The 25,183-nt window shown below is 33.9% G+C and overlaps 2 protein-coding genes across 7 annotated transcripts in view; one reads left to right on the top strand and one right to left on the bottom strand.

Annotated features, from left to right (window-relative positions):
• Positions 1-25,183, top strand: part of LOC112128226 — a 59,124-nt gene that overhangs the window by 24,409 nt on the left and 9,532 nt on the right. The window lies entirely within an intron of this gene.
• Positions 9,685-19,520, bottom strand: LOC106665970 (peptide methionine sulfoxide reductase). 2 transcript variants are annotated; one of them, XM_024230088.1, is made up of 5 exons: positions 19,320-19,520; positions 13,859-14,025; positions 13,676-13,811; positions 13,480-13,616; positions 9,685-10,060 (listed from the first exon to the last, which is right to left on the bottom strand). In XM_024230088.1, exons 1-5 carry the CDS (start codon positions 19,383-19,385, stop codon positions 9,826-9,828), a joined length of 741 nt encoding a protein of 246 aa, XP_024085856.1. In that variant the 5' UTR covers positions 19,386-19,520; the 3' UTR covers positions 9,685-9,825. The 2 variants fall into 2 exon arrangements, with proteins under 2 accessions (XP_024085856.1, XP_024085857.1); XM_024230089.1 differs by having other exon boundaries at positions 13,676-13,790; positions 19,320-19,503.

A 25,183-nucleotide genomic window follows, 5' to 3' on the forward strand; every position in this document is an offset into this window, starting at 1 on the left:
TATCAACCATAATGTTTTTATGATTAATTAGAAAAGAAGTGACCAATCTGTCAATCATGTTACGACCCTTGCACCTTTAGAATTTTTTAATTAAAAAATAATATCAATAATAATGTTTTTATGTTTGTGTGATTAATTAGAAAAGGAGTGGTAAATGTGTCAAACATATTTTGACCTTTGCGCTTTACGAATTATTAACTTAATAAATAGTATCAATCATAACATTTTTATGTTTGTACGGTTAATTAAAAAAGGAGTAGTCAATATGTCAATCATAATTTGACCCGTGCATCTTTAAGAATTATTTACTTAATAGATATTATCAGTCAGAACGGTTTTATGTTTCTATGGTTTATTTATGATGTATGATTAATTAGAAAAGACATGGTCAAATCTGACAGTCATATTTTGAGTCTTGCACCTTTAAGAATTATTGAATTAATAAACATTATCAATCATGTTATTATCAATTATGTTTGATCAATTGAACATAAAATAAGTGGTCAAATCTGACAATCATATTTTCACCCTTGCACCTTTAAGATTAAATTTATTTAATTTATAAGTACTATCAATCAAAACATTGTTATTTTTTGGAACGATTGATTAGATAAGAAGAGGTCAAATTTTTGACAGTCTTATTTCGACCCTTGCACATTTTCAAAATATTTGCTTAAAAAATTGATACAATCATTATATTATCAGTGTTTTTTATTTGTGCGATTGATTATAAAAGAAATGGTAAACATAAAACATCAACGTAAAATTTGACTATAATATTTTGACCCTTGCATCTTAAAAAAATATTTACTCTTTATGATTATCCCACATTGCGTACACAATTTTAATAATTTATTTAAAACGTTACTAGGTTGGGTCTAAATTTTTAAAACGATCCGAATGAAAATAATAATTAATTGACTCTCAGCTCGACTCACAAGAATGATACATCTACATAGAAAACAAACACTTCGAGCTCTGAAGATGATCTCAATAAAGATCGAAACGTTGGCTCGATAAAGAAATGATTTTCTAAAATCTACGTCACACCAGATCGCATCTCTCGATCTCCGAATAATTAAAATAATTAAATTTATAACGAGCTAAATTGTCCCAAGTAATTACGCATTTTCCTTTAGTCATTATTTTTTCAAGTGAAATTTGTTATCTTTAATGTTATCTCGTGACTGTCAAACGTGGGGGTTTCTGAAATTCTAGGAAATTATACATATTTTTCGAAATGTATATAATCGAATTAATTCGCTATCCGATATTGTATGTTTTTCAGTGATTTCTTTAACTGCCACCGATTTTTTTACACCTTCAGGCTTCGATTTTTGTATTGTTAAGGTTCAACTTTCTCCGGATGGATTGTCAATGATTACAGCTTCTCCAACAATTTGCCCACTGGAATTTTTTATTCGATAAATACGATTTGGTCTTTCCTCGCATCGTTCTTTCCGAACAAATAATTTTACAATTCAAGGAGAGAAAGAGTTGTAAATCGTTAGTCCCCCCCTCGGGGGGAAATAATTCGTGTGCAATTGTGCCATGTTTATTCAAGAGAACCCACGCATGATGCAGCCGGGGGATTAGGAAAAAAAAGGAAACAACTCAATCTAATAATAGTCCACTTCCTAGAGCTTATAATTTGTCAGGATTTCCAGTTACGGTTTTAATAGGGGGAGCTCACACGAGTAGGAAGTCCTCGGTGATTCAGAGCCGAGCAATCTGAGAAAGTACATATTATCGGCCTGGTCCCTGGACTGAAGTCAGCGTTATCTCGAGATAAAAGGCGTTTCCGCCCAGGGACACGACGTCCCAGAAATAAAAGAAATGATTAAACAAACACAGAAAAACGCGTAGAATTGTTTTATGATGACCGGACTTGGTCCACCCGGATAACATAGGCGGACCGGTTTTCAAATAGGAAAGTTGATTTTTAAAATGAAAAAATAATAACGCTTTATTAAAAAAAAATAAAAAAAATATATTTTATACGAAGATAAAATTGATGATAAGATATATAATAATACAAACGATAAGACTGGCTAGGGATATTTCAACAAGTTATAAATATTAATTTATTATGGTTGATCTAGGTACAATAGATTTGACCTATTAGATTCAAACAAATAATAATAAATGACAAATAATATTTGGAAATAATAATATTTGAAAAGTTTAGGCTCAACTTCTCGTTTTTAATTAATACTATCAAATAAGACCATTTCTATTATAGTCAACCAAACAAAAATAAATTTAGAAAATACAAAAATAATTTTTTTTAAATTAATTATTACTTAATTTCACTATCAAAGGTGTGTGGGTCAAAATAGGATTGTCAGACTTGTCTTGGAACTGGCAGAATTGACCTTTTTTTTCTAATCAATCGTACAAATATAAAAACGTTATGAATGACAGTATTTTTTTAATTAAATAATTCTTAAAGGTGCAAGGGTCAAAATATGATGGTCAGATTTGACCACATCTTTTTTAATCAATCGTACATACATAAAATCGATATGAATGACAATATTTTATTACTTATTTCTTATGACAATATATTATCAATACATTATTAATTAATTCTAAATGGTGGAAGGGTCAAAATAGGATTGTCGGATTTGACCACTTCTTTCCTAATGAATCGTACAAATAGAAAAACGATATGAATGACAATTTTTATTAATTCAAATTTTTTTAAGGTGAAGGTCAAAATATATTTGTCAGATTTGACTATGATCAGTCAGATTTGACCACTTCTTTCCTAATGAATCGTACAAATACAAAAACGATATGAATGGCAATTTTTATTAATTAAAATTTTTTAAGGTGAAGGTGAAAGTATATTTGTCAGATTTTACTTTGATCTGTCAGATTTTACCACTTCTTTCCTAATGAATCGTACAAATTGAAAAACGATATGAATGACAATTTTTATTAATTAAAATTTTTTAAGGTGAAGGTCAAAATATATTTGTCAGATTTTACTTTGATCTGTCAGATTTGACCACTTCTTTCCTAATGAATCGTACGATACAAACACAAAAACGATATGAATGACAATTTTTATTAATTAACATTTTTTTAAGGTGAAGGTCAAAATATATTTGTCAGATTTGACCACTTCTTTTCTAATGAATCGTACAAATATATAAATGTTTTGGATCATAATATTTATTAAGTAAATAATTCTAAAAGGTGAAGGTCAAAATATGATTATCAGATTTGATCACGTCGTTTCTAATCACCGTACAAATATGAAAACATCAGGATGACAATGTTTATTAAGTAAATAATTCTTTATGTCTTTTCTAAACAATAGTACAAACATTAAAATGATAATAATGACAATTTTTATTAATTAAATAATTCTAAATGGTGCAAGGGTCAAAATATGACTGTCAGATTTGACCACGTCTTTTCTAATCAATCGTACAAACGTAAAATGGATACGGATGACAATATTTTTCAAGTAAATAATTCCTAAGGTGCAAGGGGCAAAATATGATTATCAGATTTGACCAGTCTTTTCTAATCATCGTACAAACATAAACATGACATGAATGACATTTTTTATTAATTAAATAATTCTTAAAGGTGAGAGTCAAAATACGTTTGTCAGATTTGACTTTGATCTGTCTTCCCTAATGAATCGTACAAATACCAAAACCTTTTGAATGATAATATTTATTAAGAAATAAGTTTTAAAGGTGAAGGTCAAAATATGGTTATCAGATTTGACCACGTCGTTTCTAATTACCGTACAAATATAAAAACATCGTGGATGACATTGTTTATCAAGTAAATAATTCTAAGGGCAAGGGGCAAAATTTAATTGTAAGATTTGACCATGTTTTTTATAAACAATAGTATAAACATAAAAATGATAGGAATGACATTTTTTATTAATTAAATAATTCTAAATGGTGCAAGGGTCAAAATATGACTGTCAGGTTTGACCACTTCTTTCCTACTGGATCGTCCAAATACAAGAACGTTTTGGATGATAATATTTATTAAGTAAATAATTCTTAAAAGTGAAGGTCAAAATATGATTATCAGATTTGACCACGTCTTTTCTAATTACCGTACAAATATAAAAACATCATGGATGACAATGTTTATCAAGTAAATAATTCTTAAGGCAAAATATGATTGCCAGATTTGACCATGTCTTTTATAAACAATAGTACAAACATAAAAATGATACGAATGACAATTTTTATTAATTAAATAATTCTAAATGGTACAAGAGCAAAATATATTTGTCAGATTTCACTTTGATCTGTCTGATTTGAACACTTCGTTTCTAATCAACCATACAAGATTGTGATTGATAATAATTATTAAGTAAATAATTCTTTAAAGTGAAAGGGTCGAAATATGATTGTTAGATTTGACTTCGAAATGTCAGAATTGGCCACTTTTTTATAACCGTCGAATACATGAAGATGATCTGGTTGATAAATTCATTAAGCACATAATTCTTTAAAGTGAAAGGGCCGAAATATGATTTGACTTTGCCAGGTTTGACCACTTCTTTTCCAATCAATCGTACAAACATAAAAACGATGTAAATGACAATATTTATTATGTAAATAATTCTTAAAGGTGCAAGAGTCAATATGTCCGATCTAGTAGATTTGCTATAATCAATCATAATAAGTGATTAATATTATTTACCTTAACCGACAGAATAATCAGAATTCATCGTTGCAACACCAAAAAGATTGTTAAAAAAAGTAAAATTGTACATTTTTTATATTTAGGACCAGGATTTTGCCTTATAAGATGCCAACCTATTGTGGCCATGTGTTAGAATTCGATGAGAAAAAGGCAACTGGGGCAGTCGACCACAAAGCGTTCCAAATCTGATCGTGTGAAATTAATTGAAAACGTCGATTTTGTTCTCCTGGAACCTTTTCTTCGCCAAACGACAAAAGCAAATTGTGTCAGAATTTTCTAATTTATGGTGAAAATAGCGACGAGAAAGCTTTATCTTTGATATATTTTTATTTAAGATTTCTCACGCATTTGTGTTTTTTTTAAAAGAGTAATTAAACGATTTTATCCTCTCATCTCTCCCATGTTCGTGGTTTAGGAGGTGGTGGAATTTTAGAAAGTGAACCTCAAAGAAACCAAAACCGCCTGAAATTGATAAAAAGCCAATTGCCGAATAGAGACGTATCTGGTTTCGGCTCCTGCTCTCGTGTTCCGGTAGTGTTGCCTTGTTAGGAGGGCAAGGACCAATTCCTTCTAAGGAAGGACAAGTTTATGTTCTCTGCTAATGGCCCATACCTGGAGTCGAGAAACACCGGACGTTTTAATACGACCTTCGTGATTTTTCCACCTCTTCCGTTCCTTCTGAAAACCGGATTTAGCGTCCCTTCCGATCTTTTTAATTTTTAAATTCAGGTACGGAAACTGGCTGTCGGAAGAGTTCACACTGGCAGGCATCGGCATGAACTGCTTGAAAGGCTTAACATTCTCGGACTCGAACGGCGTTTTTGGCTTAGCCGAAGCTCACGGCTTATTTTTCCCGTCTCAAGAGAAGTTAAGAAGAACAAAGAAACACCTGTTTTTTAAAAATTTTATTATACTTGTGACTGCATTGTTCCACATCATTCTTGCAGAAGTGGCCTACCTATCCCTTTAAAAAAACACCACACATATTATAAAAAATGTATTTTAAATACATTAAAATTTATATATTTACAAAATTTATTACCCTTGAAGGTCATCAAGATCCTCAGGCAGGTCTCCATCCTTCAAGGTCCACAAGAATATTCTTTTGAAAACAACAGGGTAATTTGGAATAGTGCTAGTTTAGACCTTTAACCTCCGTGTTTTTGTCAGGGTTTCTTCTTTCTACATTTGGCAACTTCCTGCCACATGGATTTGTAAAACTGCGCCGAACCGAACTTCACAACATGTCTGCCTAAGTAAGGCCTCTTTCAGACGAGGCGGTTTGGTTGATTCAACTAAGTTGCCAGGTTGACTCTCAACTAGTTTACTCTCGTGTGAAGACGTTTCTTTGTTGGTTTCACACCAGGCAACTTGTGGAATCAACCTCCCTTCCCAAGAGGAGGTCATTATGATGTTAGAACCCGAGAAAGCAAGAGCACTTCATGTGCTTGCTCTTCTACAAAAACGAGAAGCAAAAAAAGGAGGAAACCCAGTAAAGAAAAGTGTGGGTCTATCCGTTGTTATAAAATTGGGAAATGGGCGCTTTGCCATGCCACTTCCCTCCAAGCTTTGCTACTTTTAATTTTATCACTGTACTCCTACTATCACTATACTACTTATCACTATCTCATGTCCCATTTCACAGGACTAATACAAATATCTTCAATGAACTGCTCTGTGCTGCATTAGGCCTCTTTCAGATGAGGCGACTAGTTGATTCAACCAGTTGAACGGACGGGTGTCAAGGAATGTAATGTGGTAGCAAAATGTTTGGGAATCGTTCCAACTCCTTCACATGCAGTCAACTCATCTGCCAAGGTGGGTGGTGCCGTTCACATTCCCATCCCCACTAGTTGACTCAACTCAAAAGACACTGCTCGGCATTCGTACTTCACACCAGTCGCCCAGTTGAGTCAACTGAGTTCACCATGGAAAGCGTTGCAATTGCAAGTTTCAATGTGGATCAGTTCATTAAGATATTCGTATTAGTCCCTTGATATGGGACATGAGGTGTGAGGAGCACAGTAATAAAATTAAAGAAGCGAAGCTTGGAAGGAAGTAGCACAACAGTACTTGAGAGAAAGCACCCATTTCCCAATTTTATAACAATGGATAAACCCACACTTTTCTTATTGGGTTTCCTCTTTTTTTGCTTCTCTTTATGCAGGAGAGCAAGCACAAGAAGTGCTCTAGCTTCCTTGGGTTCTAACATGTACTGATCTCTCATTGGTCAGAAGAGTTAATTCCATAAGCTGCCTGGTGTGACACCGAGTCTTTACACGGCTGTAAACTAGTTGAGAGTCAACTAGGCAACTTAGTTGGATCAACCAAATCTGAAAGAGGCCTAACAAGTCAAAAGTTTTCTGAAAAAGGCAAACACTTCTACCTTGGCAGTATTGTGATTTTGAAGAAATTATACTCTATTTGTTCAGCTGCAACCGTCTTGTAGTTATTAGGTTAATTTTTATTAACTGTTGAATAAGTGATGATAAATCATTTTACATCTGCAATGATATTAGGCTATAAGGTTGCTATACATCTGCAATATTCCTACAGATTAGTGGTATTGAATGGCTGATTTTTTCTGCACTGTTGTTTTGAAACTGCAGCCTCGAGCCATGGAGGTGAAACAATTTCTTTCGTCTGCTGCTGGTTATCAAGTTTACAAGAGTCGGCTGATTGGAAGTGCTGCAGTTGTGCATCAAGGGTCTTTTCTTCTGCTTTTCCCTTTGGAAAGTATGTTTTTCAAGCTGCCCCAACCATTTTTGGCGAATTGGAATGCTGATCCATCTCTGCAGAAAGCCTGGCCCAAACCAGGGCCTTTTACAGCATTTTATTGGATGATTGGCAATATATCAAGACATTTCATTGAATGTAATAATAATCCTTGCAGGCTCTACAAAATGGAGTGATATATCACCAGTAGAAATTTTTTTTAGTTCCGACACACCAAAACTGCGACAATTTGCATAGGTAAATAAGTAAACCGTCAATTTCCTTGGGCAGTCTGTTGGCTCTATAGTTAATTTGAATCTTAATATAATGCATTAAAGCAAATACGACTCTTCTGCCTAGACTTCTCAGAACTGGACCAAATCCAGAATTAATGGGCAATTTCTTTTACACTAATGTCGCAAAATTTGACATTTGTAAAAAAAAGTCAATCGATAAATACATTATAAATTATAATAAAATAAGCTTTCTTAATTATAAAAAAGAAGTTCCTATGCCAAAAAAGGCTATTTATCAAAACAATGAAAACAGTAGATACGGCATTTTTAATTAACAGGGCAATATGAGATTGCAATCATATCGCATACCCACAAGAAAACTGACACAATTCGAGAAATTCTAAAAACCGTATTATTTAGTTTTTTGAAGTATTCGGGTATGTTACAGGAAAAAGGACACATCTGTAGATGGACTTTTAGCTGCTAAGCAGCACCACATGTCACTTTTGAATTGACAAAAATGCACTGTCTCCACTAACAAAAACTGGCATATCTTAGTTCTATCGAGCTTTATAGCATCGCGAATTATTGACTGCAGAAAATCTGGCGATAAGTGTCAAAAATTTCAGGACGTGTTTTTACTCACCATATGCAACAAAAAATTTCCTATAATCAACACTTGTCCAAATCTCATTAGTAAAGAAGTATTTTCATTTTTTTTTGTCAACTTAGGTCTTCTAAATTATTGCTTATAATTACTGTTTCAAAATTACTGACTGCAGAAAATCTGGCGATAAATGTCAAAAATTTCAGGACATGTTTCTACTCACCATATGCAACAAAAAACTTCCTATAAACCCCTTTCCAAGTATAATTTAATCTAAATTTAAGTTTTTTTTTTTTTTTGGACTCAGGTCCAATAAATTGCTTACAAACTTCAGAATTACTGATTGTAGAAAAATCTGGTTTGTGCCGCCTGAAAGAATGTTAAATTTTGCTCTAAGGAAACTTATTTATATTGCAGAATTGTTGTCAAAATTCTGCACGAAAAATTAAAAAAAACAAAAATGTTGAAATTTGAAATTTTTTTGAAAATGTTGAATTGGTAACTGTTAATAACTACACACTCAAGGAGCTTTCCAAATTCCCTCAAAATGTCCCCATTCAATTAGCTTCCAGCAGTATACCCACCTTTTTGGATGGCACTTCTGGAATGTTTACATCAGAGTCGAATAAGGATTAAAATGGAAACTTTAATATCCCTAATTAATTAATACACAAAGACTTTTGTAACGGCCTAGTAGTATTTGCTCTAATGCTTCATATTTTGCATTTAGAAGAGTCTAAGCAACTTTAAAACAACTGTGTTAAGGAAATGTCCAATTTTACTTTAGTTTACTTCTACAAGTGGTCCCACTTTTGATGTATCGGTACAAAAAACCAAGAGTTTTTGATAAACCTAATGCCAGTGAGTTTCTAAAAGCTCTAAATACCTCGCATTATCTACTGGAGGAATTTTCTTTTCCACCGACACTTCAGAGCTGAACCAAATTCAGAAATAATAGCACATTTTTTTCTAAATTAACTCTACAAAACTGGATATTTTTTGTCATTATTTAAATTGTCAATTTTATTATTGTCGAGTAACAGAATGCAGAAAGTACTATGGTATTGCATCAACCGTCATTTCTTTTGAACTGACATCCTAAAACTTCTTTACTTCTCTAAATAGTCCTAAAAAAAATTATATTGGCAATTTTCTTTTGCAGTGAGTTTGTTCTAAAGATAATTAGACTCTTCTAAATGCAAAATATGTTGTAACATTAGGGGGAAACATTTTTTCTTCTGAACCAACATCTCAAAATGAGATCAAATTGATGATTTCCTTTATAAAGTATGTCGGTTATAAAGTTAATTAGGTTGGGAAAAGAAAGTAAAAATATAATAAATATATAAACATGTTCCCAAGGTTTCCTTTTTTGGTAAAAGTTCTTGATGTTTAAAATATAATTTATTTAAAAAAAAAATTTGTAAGTCAGAGTAATTTTCAAAATTAAATTTAAATACAATTAAATGTCTTGCATAAAAAAAGGTGTATAATTCCAATGTATTTGAACATACAGTCGTCTGGCAAAAGGTTTAATTATCACAAGTTATCAACTGTGATCAATTTTCTGTCATTTCAACAGACGAGACCCTGCCCTTCGTACTTGGTGACCAGTTTCCTTACATATTCTCCGGTTTTTTCGTCAAGTCCGAGGATGGGCAGCTCAGACTCGAACTGCGCTACCCCACCACAACCGATTACGTATCCGTTGAGCCTTGCTGCAACGTAGGACGTCTTGAGCAGGCTGCCCTTGCAGCTGATCGCCTCGCAGAGCCACGGGTGCTGCTGAAGTCTGTATTTCTGGTGGTAGCTGGTAAACAAAAAACCAAATTGGCATTTTTTACAGACTGTACACAAACTGTCATGAAATTTTAAATATTAAATGAGAAAATTTCAACCCTTATACAGTAACAAGACTTCAGAGTATTGTAACCCTTAATCTCAATTTTTTAAGTTCTCTTACTTAACCAGCTTGTAACAATTTATAAGGGTTTATTTCTTAATAAAATTAAACTTCCTCTGACTTAATTTTAAATTAAACAAAATAAAACAAATTGGGCCAAAAGTCATCATATTTTCAAAAAAATTAAGCCTTCAAAACACAATTGACTAAAAGCTCATGTTACAGGTTAATAAAGGAGTCAATGTCTAGTAGTAAATGTCTTTATGTTCTATGTTATTAGAAGATGATTACTGAGTTATATGATGATTTATGAAAGCAAGGAATCAAGGTGTAACACCTTAAACTACTGACATACAAAGAACATCAAAAAATCAAACTAGGCTCTATTAATTAATAAATAATCCTCAAATAGTCAAAATTATTTTAAAATTTTGAAAGTGCGTTGTCAAGTATCTACTGGGATCACATTGGCAGATCTGTCTGGAATGTTGTCATCAATTATAAAGCCTGAATAAGATGAAAAAAAGTGTGTATAAATAAAAACGATACCCAAGTAAAACCAAAGAAAAACCTCGGGTTTGATGTATGAATTCAAAACAAACAGCCAAAACTAGAGGCACGATAAGTCTGAAATGTGCCTAAACCAGGCCAACCCTTATTTTTGTACTGATCCTTTATAATAATTTTGTTTATTAATCGTTGCTTAGTGCTAGTTTTCCTTTATGTCCTGGTACAGTAAATAATTTTGGGCCATTTGTTTAAAGCATTGGCTTAATTTTTTAAAACTATTCATACTCTTGTCTGCAGAACAGGTTTGTATGGTTTGTTTAAAAATGGATTTAATTATACAAGTCCTGGGCTTATATATCTTCTACATATTTCTTGCCATGCAAGTTTTTCCACTTTTTTCTTGATGATCCAGAAGCTAAATCAGACGAATTTTGGTTATAATTTTATAACTAAACTATTATAAATATTTTCAAAGGGGATAGGTCTATAAAAAATAATAGTCCCATGCTTGCATATCATCTAGTTAGTGCTTTTTGAAACTTTTGATGCCAGCATTTGATGACATGAACACATTTGAATTTGTTCAAAAGTGAGTTTATTTATGCTTAATACAGTTTTCTAGGTTAAAAGATCTTCAACATGTTTCTTATTAGGAAGTTTTTCCACTTTTTTATTACCACTGATTTTATTATTCTATGGCAGCTCAGCCAGGAAAATATTTGCCCTATTATATCTAGTAAGTGTTGGTTTTTATCAAGTTAATGCTGTTTATCATCATCATCATCATCATCATCATCATCATCATCATCAATTAATTTAAGCCCTGGTGTCAAAATTAATATAATCTTTGTTTGTTTGTTTAAAACTCGGGATTAATTTAGGCTTAACATATGTGTGCATTTGACAACTTCTGGTCCAATTTCTCATAATTTGATTAAAAATGGATATATTTATGCTTAATGGATTGTTCTAGGCTAACTTATCTTCAGCATATTTCTTCTTTTTAATTATATCTGATTTTTTTATTCTCTGGCAACTGAGACTTCATCATTATTTTATAAATTGTTTCAAGCAGGCATGTTATAGGTTGGTGTTAGGATTTATCAATTTAATGCTATTTTCATTTCGTCAATGCCTTTATGTCATGGTATACAAATTAAAAATCACTCTGTCATTTTTTAAAAACTCTGGCTTGATTTTCTGGAATTATGAGTGTATGTGATGACTCCTGGTTCGATTTGTTACAATTTGTTCAAAAGTGATTTTATTTTTGCCTAATACAATTTTCCAGGCTAAAAAATCTTCAAAATGACTGTTATAAAGCAAGTTTTTCAAGTTTTTCTTTTCTTTTTTCAAGTTCTTTACGCTCTGCCAGTCAAATCAGAACAATTTTATGATTATTTTTAAACATACTTTTTTAAATTGTTGCAAGCTGGTTGGTTTTCTATCACGTTATTGTTATTTCCATCGACGTAAATTCTTTTATATCTTGGTACCGAAATTAAAATGACCATCTGTCAGTTGTTTAATCCCACTGCTTAATTTTCTGAACTATGAGTGCATTTGATAAATCATGGCCCACTTTGCTACAATTTATTTAAAACTGAATCTATTTATGCCTAATACAATGTTCTAGGCCAACATATCTTCAACGTTTCATATTTCCTCTTTTTCATTACCTCAGATTTTTTATATTCTCTGGCAGCTCAGTCAGAATTTTATAAATGAACCTTTATAAATTGTCCAAAATCTTGAATGTGCCAGTTTTGGTGTTCTAAATCCCGGTACCAAAATTAAAATGACCCTAGGTCATTTGTTTAAAACTCTGGCTTAATTGTCCAGAACTATGTGTCCATACGATCACTTACGATCCAGGTTGTTATTGTTTGTTTAAAAGTGGATTTACTTATGCCTAGTAAAATTAAGTTCGTCCAATTTTTCATTATAACATATTTTTTTATGCTCTGGCAGCCGACTCAAAATTTGATTATTATTTTATAAACAAACTTTTATAAATTGTCTCAAGCTCTCTTGAAACAACCTTAAACTGTAATTGGATCCAATTGTTTATGATTTGTTTTAAAAACATGGATCTATTGTTGCTCGTTGGCTGAGAAGTTTTTCTACTTCTTCATTACCATCATCTTTATAAAATTGAGCCTGATGGGCCTTCAGTAATTTTTTTATGGTGTCTCGGTTTATTTTGATAGGCCCATTTATGGCTTTGATGCCCGATTATCTTAGTTTGCTATTGTTCAAAACTTTTGATTTTTTTTTGTAGTGGTTCTTTAAATAGCAAATATGTTCAAGTTTTAGTTACCGTTGAGTTCTTTTCAAACGAGTTTATGAGTCTGAAGGACCTTTGGCCATTTGTTTAGAATTCTGGCTTCATTTTGATGTATTCTTACTCATAAAATGAATCCAAGGCTAAAATTTTCTTAAATGTTCTTGGCTTAGCAAGTTTTTCCAATTTTTCATTTTTAGTCATTTCTTTACGATCTGGAGGCTGAAACGATTTTATTTTATGATGCTCTATGCATAGATTTATGCTGATTGGATTGTTAAATATGAAGAAGATAATTTATAAAATGCCTTGCCTTTATAAAAAATTTGGCATAAGATAAAGGAAAATTTGTTCTATACCAAGAAAAAAAAGTTTAATTGCTAGATAAAATCTACATGAATTTGCAAGTTGTAATTAAAAAAGGCTTTGAGGCACATGGACCTTGGCATGAATTACCTCAGAAGGTACGCCCCCTTTCAAGGTGAACTTGGTTTAAATTGTAAAGGCTTAATCTTAAAGTCTTAAAACTTACTCTTCAGCGTCGTAGAACTTCGTCGCAGGCCGGATTACAGTGACGACAGGTTTTGAGTAGAGTTTCTGCTGTTGTTCGAGCGCTTTCTCGGCCAGTTCCTTCTGCTCTTGATCGTGGTAAAATATGAACGAAGTGTACTAAAAAAAAAAAAAAATTCTTCTTAACGGATTCTGCTTTTCCGAGGTTTAAGTTTTACCTGGAGTTTCGATTTCGCAGTCGGGTCGTGGTTCTGCCAGAAAATATCGAGTAGCGTCTCGTACTGGATCATCTTAGGGTCGTAGTCTATCTGTATGGCTTCTGTGTGATCACCGCTGGAAACGACGGTTTTCCCCCTTGATTTGAAAACGTTTTGGGTGCAATTAACGAACAAAATACTTACAGATTTCTGTAGGAGGGATTTTCTTTTGTGCCGCCCGAATAGCCGACTTTGGTCCTGATCACCCCAGGGGTGGCGCCGAAGAGGGCGTCCGGCGCCCAGAAACAAGCCATGGCGAATGTCGCGTTCTTCGTCGGGATGTCGACATGGTGCAGCGGTTTTGTCATGACCTTTAAAAAAAATCGCAAAATGAATAATAAAGTTCTCTCCAGCGCTTTATATACTTTGTCCTGTCGTCAGAAAATAGGAAAGCATTAGCTAGAAAACAAGTAAAAGTCGTTAAAACTAGATTAACTGTGCCTTTATCGACTTCTTTTAGTCGACATATCCACTTAATATTTTTTTTTATAAACGCATTTAATCAATGAATGTTTTTTTTAAATTTTGGGAAAATTTAACATCAATATCAATTAATTATTCTTTCCATGTAAGGTCTTGGCTGAGATAAAAAAGTCAATGTCAAGAGCAGGATTCGAACCCACGACCTTTGGCGAAATGCGCCGCTACTCTACTTGAACTATCATGACCGTTATGGTAGAGTAGCGGTGCATTTAGCCCGAGGTCGTGGGTTCGAATCTCGCTCGTGACACCACTTTTTTATCTCAACCAAGACCTTACATGGAAAGAATAATTAATTGAAAGAAGTAACTAAAACATAAATGGATTAATATCAATGTGCAAACGGATACGAGATATTCCGTTTTTATGAAAAGGAAAAAAATTAAAACTAAAATTTCAATAAGTATTAAATAACACCATAAATGTAATTTTATAGGCTTATACCTAAAGGCTATCTCCTTTTTAGATGACCAGCAGAATTTCTCTTGAACCAATGATATTATGAAAAAATACGTGTTTAATTAATTAATCTTTAAGTAAGGTATGGGTTGAGATAAAAAAGTCAGCGTCACGAGCGGGATTCGAACCCACGACCTTCGGCTAAATACGCCGCTGCTCAACCGCTTGAGCTATCGTGACTTCGATCCACTTGGACACCAACCTCCCATCTCTCACCTTTTGAATTTTTCCTCTTTTTACATGTTTAATATTTTTTAGTCTAGTTTCAATTTTTTACTTTTTTCTTTTGGAGAAACATTATACAGGGTACCTTAGACCCTGGTCCACTTCATAATTTCAAAAACGACCCAATACATGCTGACACGATCGTATTTCAAATTGGTCAAAAAATGAGAAAGTTATGGCAAAAAGTTCGAAAAAAAAACTGCAACCGTCATTCGGTTTGCTATTTACTAATCACATTTCATGTTCAAACAGCCTGCCTCGTGTAAAGATGTAAAGATTTGCTCTTTTTAACCACTCTTCACCAGTGGTCAGAGTATAGAGAGGGGAGATGGACTGACAAGCATTTTCTCTCCTTTGCCGCAGTTCTTCAGCTGAGGTTGCTGGATTATGATTGGCGTAGACACTGTTTTTTAAATGGCACCATAAAAAATAGTCAAATGAGTTAAATCGGGTGCCAGAGGAAGCCAACAGATCGGGCCGAGACCCTGTCCACCTATCCCGGAAGTGACGATTCAAATAACGTCTAACCTACAAAGAAATGTGCGCGGGGCATCCATCAAGCTGGAGAATCCTTCTTTGTCGAACATCATCTAATAGTGTGGATAAAAACTGAGCACCATTTAAATTATTTTCGTAGAAATGAGGCCAAATTAATTTATTATTAAGAAGTCCGCACCAAATGTTGATACTGTGAACCACCTGTTGATGACGAGAGTACGAAATTATCGGATTTTCCTCTGCACACGTTCGCACATTCTAATGGTTTAGTATGCCATTAGAGGTGAACTTGGATTCATCAGTCCATGGGATGTCTGGAAGAACGTTTTCTTCAGCCTACCAAATCAACGTTTGTGCAAGGAACGCCTGTCATAATCAGAGTCCCGAAGTCCCTGAACCAGATGAGAGCGATACCGCTTAAAATTGTAAGCCTGGAGTACGTCTTTACTTTTGTTTTTTTGAAAAACTTAAAACCTTTCGAACATTTCGGAGAGAGGAATTTGGATTTTCGCGAACATATAGTAAACTATTCAGCTCCTCGTCGAAATTGTGCTGCAGGTTTCTTGGTGATGGAACAGCGGCTGATCCTCATCTCCTCAAATTGCTATCAACATGAATAAACGTTTTGTGGTTTTGTGGTTTACTCTTCAGGCGATCAGGAAATTTCTGGTAGTACAACTCGATTGCACCACTATTAATATAGCAATATGTTCACTAATTTCGTGGTCCGCTTGACCAATTAATATATTACAATTAATTAAGGTTTTTAGTTGAGATAAAAAAGTCAATGGCGCAAGCGGGATTCGAACCCACGATCTTCGGCTTGATACGCTGCTACTCTACCACTTGAGCTATCGTGACCTCGATCCACTCGGACACTAACTTCCCATCTCAACCCCCACCACCCTTTGAATTTTCCCTCCTTTTTGCCATTTTTCAATCGAATCCCGCTCGTGCCATTGACTTTTTTATCTCAACTAAAAACCTTAATTGTAATATATTAATTGGTCAAGCGGACCACGAAATTAGTGAATTTAATGATTGAAAATGAAGTATACTTCACTAAAGCTCTCCGTGGCCATTTCATTTGTCGTCGAGAATCCAATCCGATTACACGACATTTGAAAACTAAAAACCTTAATTAATTGTAAAGTATTAATTGGTCAAGCGGACCACGACAATAGTGAAAGTAGTTATTAATTTTAAAATTGAAACATTCATAAATTACAACCAGATATTTAAAATAAATTGTATGAGAGGTTTTAATTTTAATTAATTAAGGTTAATGTCATTCTTGTTTTTCTCACTTATAACGACATAAAATTTAAATCCAGTTGATGTAGTCTGAACGAAGAGACTTCTTTTCTTCTGGTTTCTCTAGAGAGCTTTCTAAAGGTTGTCATATCGTTTAATTTAGATAAAATCAAGAAGAGTTATAAATTTGAAAATTCAAACACAACAGTATCGTAGGGACAAAACAACCCTCTGCTGATCCAGCTCAAAAATGTCCAGTTTTTATTTGAAATAAAAGTTTGTATTAAATTGCTTCAAATGATGCTTAAAACGAATCTGAATTGCTTCATAAACAAATTTTTTTGCCAACTTTCTTAAAAGCGTCTTTTGCTTTTTATAAGCTCAATGTGTTTTAGTTGGATCTTACATATTATTTGATTTTCACGGATAATAAAAATACAATAATATGTGATAACCTTGAATTGAAAGGTACAAACGATATAAAAGGTAGGGCCAAGGATGTTCCCTTGTGGGATGACATAGGCATGTATGAAATGAACATAAGATCAGACCTTACCTAATCATTCCGATCCATTTATGCAATTCAGAATAGAGAGAAAAAAGCACACAGACAACACAAAGATCGTATAAAACAAGAGAAACAAAGAGAGAGATAATAAGGTAGACAAATCAATTGAATGAGAGGGGTTGAGAGAGAACAGATAGCCCTGTCAATCGAATGAGACAAATAGAAAGTCAGACGGGCAGAAAAATAATAGCAGTTAAGAGGGAACATACCGTAAAAAAGAAGGTGTTAAGGGACAAAAGGGTAAAATAATTATTAAAGAATAGAAAATAACGAAGAGTAAAAGGATGACATTATCTGATGGTGGAGAGANGTGAGTTAAATAGAGTCATAACGTGCAGATAGACAGCAAAGAATAATGATCAAATACTCCAAACTTAAAGAATCAACCGTTTTCTGCAATTTCATTAATAAATAACATGAGATCTCATTTATTTATTATCTAAAAATTAAAATCATAAATGAAATCAGGTGGCCACAATCTTAATAAATCAAAAGCCTTCTTTTTAGTACATCTTAGTCATGTGGAAATTGGTCGGAAAATATCAACGATTTCTGATCTACTGGGGAAACGTTAAAAACCCGTGGGTCCGACCGAATACGGGGTCATTGCCAGGAGACGAGGACGAGGTCGAACCCATTAGCCAAATAAGATAAACTCTTTAAAGGGAAAGGTCGTTGATCGTAAATAATACAAGAGCACGTGATGATCATGATGATTATGATGCCGACACGGATCAATGGGCTGCGATGGATCTTAAGAAAACCCAAAAAAATGTCAGTGTCTAAATTTGGTGAATCGTTGAATTCATAGAGGAGGCCGTGGGTTTAAATTAAATATTTTACAAATCATTTCAATTGGCCCATTTATCCTGATTGGTTACATGCTTTCGAAAGTAGGATAGAAACTAAAAAAATTTCTTCGGAAACATGTTGAGAATAAGCTTTAAAACCGGCCAAGGGGTAATTTATATTTCAAACATTTCAATGATGCCCGCTCGGACCGTTTTCCAGTCCACCTATCTTGAGAGAGAGCGAGAGAGGAGAGAGAGAGAGAGAGAGAGAGAGAGTGTGTAAGCGAGCGAGTGAGTTTGGGAGTGTGAGAAAATAGAGAAAATGTGTAAGCGAGTAAGTGAGTTAATGAGTGAGAGAGTGAGTGAGTGAGTGAGTGAGTGAATGGGAGAGGGAGAGAGAGAGAGAGTGTGAGCGAGTGAGTGAATGAATGAGTGAGTGAGAGTGAAGCGATTGAGTGAGTTAGAGAGGGAGTAAAAGACCGAATGAGTGAGTAATTGATTGAATGAATGAATGAATGAGAGTGAAGCGAGTGAGTGAGTTAGAGAGGGAGTTAATGAGTGAGTGAATGAGAGAGAAATTGTGTGATTAAGTGATTGAGTTTGGGAGTGAGTGAATGAATGAGTGAGTGAAAGTGTGAGATAGAGAGAGTGAATGAGAAGAAGTAAGGGAGAAAGAGAAAAGAGAGAGAGAGAGAGAGAGAGAGAGAGAGAGAGAGAGAGAGAGAGAGAGAGAGAGTATGCGAATGAGTGAGCGAGTTAGGGAATGAGGTAGGGAATGAGGAGTGAGTGTGTGTGTGTGTGTGTGTGTGTGTGCTTGATAATTGATATAGATAGAGAGAGAATGAACGAATGCGGTAGTATTNTACTATTTGATTTCCGAATCGAAGAGAGAGACCAAAAACTGCTCTACAATCTGTAGAATCGGTGCAAAAAAACGAAAAATAGAAAAAGGCATGAGAACAAAGTCCGCCAGATAGACCACCAGGCTGACCGGCAGAAAGGCAGACAAATGTAAATACAAAATGAGCGAGGAGTGAGAAGAGACCAGAAAAGACCAACAGACAGAGAAACAGAGGGCTTGAAAGGGAGACTCCTACTAACGTAATGTCTGCCTGACACATTTGTAGACAAATAGCCAGACTGATAAAACGAGAGAAAGAGAAAAAACAAAATAAACTGTCTAGTAGAAGGAGATAAACAATCCGGCAATAAATGCAGACAATCCGGCAATAAATGCAGACAATCCGGCATAAAAAATGATAAGATACTGAGAATGAAAATATTTTTTTTTAAATTAGCGACAAAAAATTGTTTAACTTTTTTAACTTACAGTCCTGTCGACTGCATCCATAGGCTTGACAGCCTCGGAGATCCTCGTGAAAATCGCCCTCTGCATGTTGAAAAATCTCCGGCTAAGTTGACGAAGTGTCGGCTGTTGATCAGGCTGACTCGGCCGGCTGGGGACGACTGACGGACTGACCGGGTTCGGATGGCGTTAGCCTTATTTTCAGGACGTTCGTCGGCCGCCGGGTAGGGGAAGTCTCGACGATCAGCCCGATTGTCCTGGGGAATCGGCCGATTTTGTACTATTCACCGTTTTTGGATTAAACTTTCAGACGGTAGCTTTATAAATACATCGATCCAAAAATCCCGGCAGGAGTTATAATTTTTTTTTCAATTTTACCTTGAAATTTTCTGGACTGTGACATCCAGATTTTGCTCTCATCCCTTCGCTCAAACTTGTCCAAAAAGCAAAGATAGAAAACCATCAATAGTCTGGGAGTGATCTTAGAAAAAAACCTAAAAACAAATCGTTTTTATAAAGGAGGCCGTATGTTGAAATTTAATATTTTACAAATCATTTCAATATAAAAACTGGGAGGGTTCATAAATTGGCCCATTGACCCTGATTGGTTTCGATTACAAGCTTTTGAAAGTAAGATCGAAAGTAATATTTTATTTCTACCATTTTNACTCAGTCACTCCCTAACTCATTTTCTCTCTCCCCCTTCTATCGCTCTCACACTCTCTCTATTTTTCTCTACCATCACTTTCTCACTATATCTCACTCCCTCCCGAACTCATTCTCTCTCTCTCTATCTCTCTCTAGATTTTTAGAAAAACTATAATAAAACAATAAAATCTAGCAATAAAACTCTAAGACATATAACAAATACATTTAGGATGTGGAAAAGTGAATTTATACAATGCAAAATATATTTTTTATATTTAAAAAGTATTTCTAATGTAAACAATGTTTGTAAATCCCAGGCCCTGAAGATGATCTCAATAAAGATTGAAAAGTTGGCACGATAAAGAAAATGTTTTTCTGTAACCTACATCACCCCAGACCGCATCTCACGATTTCTGAATAATTATCGATTAACGGTCACTAATCATCACACATCATGTTAAATGTGTTACAACCAGCATAACAAGTACAAAACACTTTACAACACTAATATTTAATACTGTAAAATATAAAAAATGTTTTCTTATAACAAGTATGTATCTATATAATGATTTAGCAGATGAAATTAAGAAAGCTTTCAAAATAGAAAAAACGAAAAAACTTTATGTAAAATTACTATTAAAGAATGATTAATAATTGAATTTATTTTATCTCTTAATAGATTTATTACAGTTTTGTAATAAAGTGATGAAAATTTAATTTTATATAATTTTATGTTAGAAAATTTTGTAATTATATAATTTTTATTCTTTTTTGATATGTTACAGTTAAATGAATGTAAATTTTTTATTTAGTTATTATTACTGTTCTACATTCAGCTTAAATTTTCTATTTTTATTGTTTTGTTTTTATTATTATATTCATATGATTATCTTGAAGGGCATGTAGGTAAGTTCAAAAAGTAAAATGTTTGTTTCTCGTTGTGTGTAACAAAGGTCGAATTGACCTAAGTCTGCGAGGTTTGTAAAAATAAATCGTTTATTAAATCACATCAAATCAAATCTAATTTCTCTTTTCTTATTTTGTCTACATGTTTAATATTTTTCCCCCCGGAAATATGTTCAGTTTGGGCTTTCAAACCAGCCAAGTGTAATTTATATTAAAAATCATAATAAATATTAAAATGATGCAACTCGTAGAAAGAATTACAAGATTCTTAATTCTTCAGATCGTTTTGCTGCCCGTTTCTTGACCCAGTTAAATACTTGACCTTCCACGATAAAAACACATTGCAAGACGAGGATGAACGTTCCGTTGATAAGAATTGCATCAGACGTGGACCTTGACTTTTAAAATAAACGGAGAGAACACAAAGCCAAACCTATGCCGTATAATTAACATGCTTTTTATATGATAAAACACAATGCCGGTCCAAGAGTAATTAGCAAGGAAATTTCACACGCTAATAAATAAAATGGACAAGCAGCCGATATAAAAGACAATTATTTCGGCCATTTTCAATTAAACTACCCTGAATAATTTTGGGGAAATTCTTCTATAAGCACATTTATTTTAAGAAAATTTGGTTTTCAATCGATCAAAATTAATTATAAAAGAAAATATAGCCAGGATGGATATACATTTTGTAAATAAAATACATTTGGTAAATAAAATGCGAAAGTGCGTTAATAAGGAAGGATCTCTCTCGCACAATCTCTTATTTTCTCTACATGTTTAACCTTCTGTTTTTTCAGTCTATCTGTCTCTCAAGCCACTTACTTTCTTGGTTTATTTTTTTCTACTACTCTATATGCTTGTTTCTCTCTGTCTCTTTATGTATGTATTTTTCTACTAGTCTCTTTCGACCTCTATTCTATTTTTCTGCCTGAGTGTCTGCATGTTTCTCTCTTTACTTATTGACAATCAATCTGTTCCAAACCCTCTTAATTCTCTTTGATTTCTCTATCTCTACCTTTCTAGTTTCTTATTTGCTGTTTTTCTATATGCCTCTTTTATTTCTATTATTATCTTTCTCTCTCCTCTGTCTCTTTCCTTTATTTTGTCTACTTGTTTGTCTCTCTCTTTTTGCAGTTTATCTGTTCCTCAACCCACCTGATTACTTGGTTTATTTTTCTAGACGCTTTCTCTCTTTCTCTTTCATTTTTCTGCCTGACTGTCTGCATGTTTCTCTCTTTACATATTGACAATCCATCTGTTCCTAACCCTCCTAATTCTTCTCGATTTCTCTATCTGTACCTTTCTAGTTGCTTCTTTACTCTTTTTCTATACTCTCCTTTATTTCTTCTATTCTCTTTCTCTCTCCTCTGTCTCTTTCTCTTTCCCTTATTTTGTCTACTTGTTTGTCCCTCTCTTTGTGCAGTTTATCTGTCCCTCAACCGACCTTTATTTTTTCTTAATATGTATGCGTTTTACTACTAGTCTCTTTCTCCATTTCTTTTTCATTTTTCTGCCTGACTGTCTGCATGTTAATCTCTTTTCATTTTGACGATCTATGGGTTCCAAACCCTCTTAATTCTCCTTGATTTCTCTATCTCTATCTTTTTAGTTGCTTATTTAACCTTTTTCTATATGTCCCTTTTATTTCTAGTATTCTCTTTTTCTCACTCTCTCTCTCTCTCTCTCTCTCTCTCTCTCTCTCTCTCTTATTTTGTCTACATGTTTGTTCCACTCTGTTTGCAGCCTATTTGTCTCTCAACCCACATGATTTCTTGGTTTATTTTTCTCTACGATTTTAGTTCTTATTTCACTCTGTCTTTTTCTGTATGTATTTTTCTACTAGCCACTCTCTCTTTCTTTTTCGTTTTTTTCTGTTTGTACGCCTACATCTAGCTCTCTTTACTTATTGACAATCCATCTGTTTCTAGCCCTGGTGGTTCTCCTTGATTTCTCTTTTTCTACTTTGCTAATTGCTTATTTATTCTCTTTCTATATGTCCCTTTTATTTCTACTATATTTTTCTCTCTCCTCTCTCTTTCTCTTTCCATTATCTTGTCTGCTTGTTTGAGCCCTCTCTATCTGTCTCTTAACCCACCTGATTTCTTGCTTTATATTTCTCTACGACTTTAGCTGCTTGTTTCACTTGCCTGTTTCTGTACGTATTTTTCTACTAGCTTGACTCTCTCTCTCCTCTCTCTCTCACTCTCTCACTCACTCTTTCATTTTTCTGTCTGTGCCTGCATCTTTCTTTCTTTTCTTATGGACAATGTTCCTACCCCTCTTAATTCTCCTTGATTTCTCTATCTGTACAGTTCTAGTTGCTTAGTTAATTTTTTTTCTATATGTCTCTTTTATTTCTACTATTCTCTTTCTCTCACCCTTTCTCTCTCTCTCTTATTTTGTCATGTTTGTTCCACTCTGTTTGCACCCTATTTGTCTCTCAACCCACATGATTTCTTGGTTTATTTTTCTCTATGACTTTATCTCTTGTTCCACTATGTCTGTTTCTGTATGTATTTTTTTTACTAGCTTCTTTACTCTTTTTCTATATGTCTCTTTTATTTCTTCTATTCTCTTTCTCTCTCCTCTGTCTCTTTCTCTTTCCTTTATTTTGTCTACTTGTTTGTCCCTCTCTTTTTGGAGTTTATCCGTCCCTCAACCCACCTTTATGTATTCTTAACATGTATGTATTTTACTACTAGTCGCTTTCTCCATTTCTTTTTCATTTTTCTGCCTGTCTGTCTATATGTTTCTCTCTTTACATATTGACGATCAATCTGTTCTTAACCCTCTTAATTCTTCTTGATTTCTCTATCTGTATCTTTCTAGTTGCTTCTTTACTCTTTTTCTAAACGCCTCTTTTATTTGTACCAACCTATCTCTCTCTCTCTCTCTCTCTCTCTCTCTCTCTCTGTGTCTCTCTCTCTTTCTCTTATTTTGTTTACTTGTTTGTCCCCCTCTATTTGCAGTTTGTCTGTTTCCCATCCCACTTATTTTCTTGGTATATTTTTTTATCTACTACTTTCTCTACCAGTTCCACTTTGTCTTTTTCTATAAGTATTTTTGCTATCATTCTCTCCTCTCTCTCTTTCTCCCTCATTCTGTCTGCCTAGTTGCCTGCATGTTTCTCTCTATACATATCGATAACCTACCTGCCTCTCATTCTGTTATCTTTGCTTGCCTTTTTCGCTGTAACCTCTTCTATACTCGTTCCACTTTCTTACGTTGTTTATTTTTCCGTTGTCGTTTGCTTCTTTTTTTCCCACTAACTCTTGGCGGTCTTTCTTTTGCTGCCTGTTCGATTGTCCTGTCTTCTCTCTCTCTCTCTCTATTTAACTTAACCTTTCTGACTATATGCCTGGTTGCCTTTATAACCTGGTTCTGTCTTTTTTATTTTTTTATTGTCTGTCTATTTCTTTCTCTCTAGGTGCATGTATATAATTCTTATTTTCTGTCTAAAATTCTACAGTCATTCTAAGACAAATGTAAGGGTTGAATATTATTTTGGAAACCGATCTGGAAATACAACCCTGAAACTTTTGCATAGCAATTTCCATCTGAAAATATCGAATAAGGCAAAATTGAAACTTGTAGAAATATTTAGGTTTTTACCATGTTCCCGAGCTTCCTCGATGCATACGGCCGGTTGGACATTTTCGCCATACCGGCAACTGCCAATTTGTGGCAACACGTGAAAAGCATGACTGCCTTATGTCGGTCAAAGGCGGAATCGATGCGGACCTTGCACGTGAACATGCGCCGCACCGCGAAATTTCAAGCGTCCAAAACAGCAATTTTCCTCTTTCGTAACGGCCAATTTCGGCCATTTTAAACGAGATGACTGTAATTATTTCCAATCGCCGATCAAACCGGATGGGAATTTGTTAAGCCAAGTCGTTGACCCGGTCAAACCGATTATCCGGGCTCGACAGATTTGTAAACGTTGAAATTCGCCTAATATGATCATATTCTTTAACATAAACATCTTCCTATAAAGTTTAGTATAAATATTTAGTTTATTTAGTTCAAAACAATATTTCCTCAATATCAAGGGATTTTGTTGTTTGTTGTTATTGTACAACTTTACTCAACAACAGTCATTATTTATTTTCTGACCTTATGAGTTCAAAAACTAAAGATTTCCTAGGTTGTCATCAAATAATACATTTTTTTACAACAAAACTGTATTTAAGATATAACAAAACACAAAAATATGTAACTCGGCAATCAAAGTTTCGGTCGTTCTAAATCATCAATAGTTCTATGGTGGCTAATTATTTATTGAGTTATGTGGATTTTAAGATGATTTTAACTGAAAACTAGCT

Source organism: Cimex lectularius, unplaced genomic scaffold (genome assembly GCF_000648675.2).
Source record: "Cimex lectularius strain Harlan isolate CLEC.00 unplaced genomic scaffold, Clec_2.1 scaffold322, whole genome shotgun sequence".
In the NCBI taxonomy this organism is placed as follows: domain Eukaryota; kingdom Metazoa; phylum Arthropoda; class Insecta; order Hemiptera; family Cimicidae; genus Cimex; species Cimex lectularius.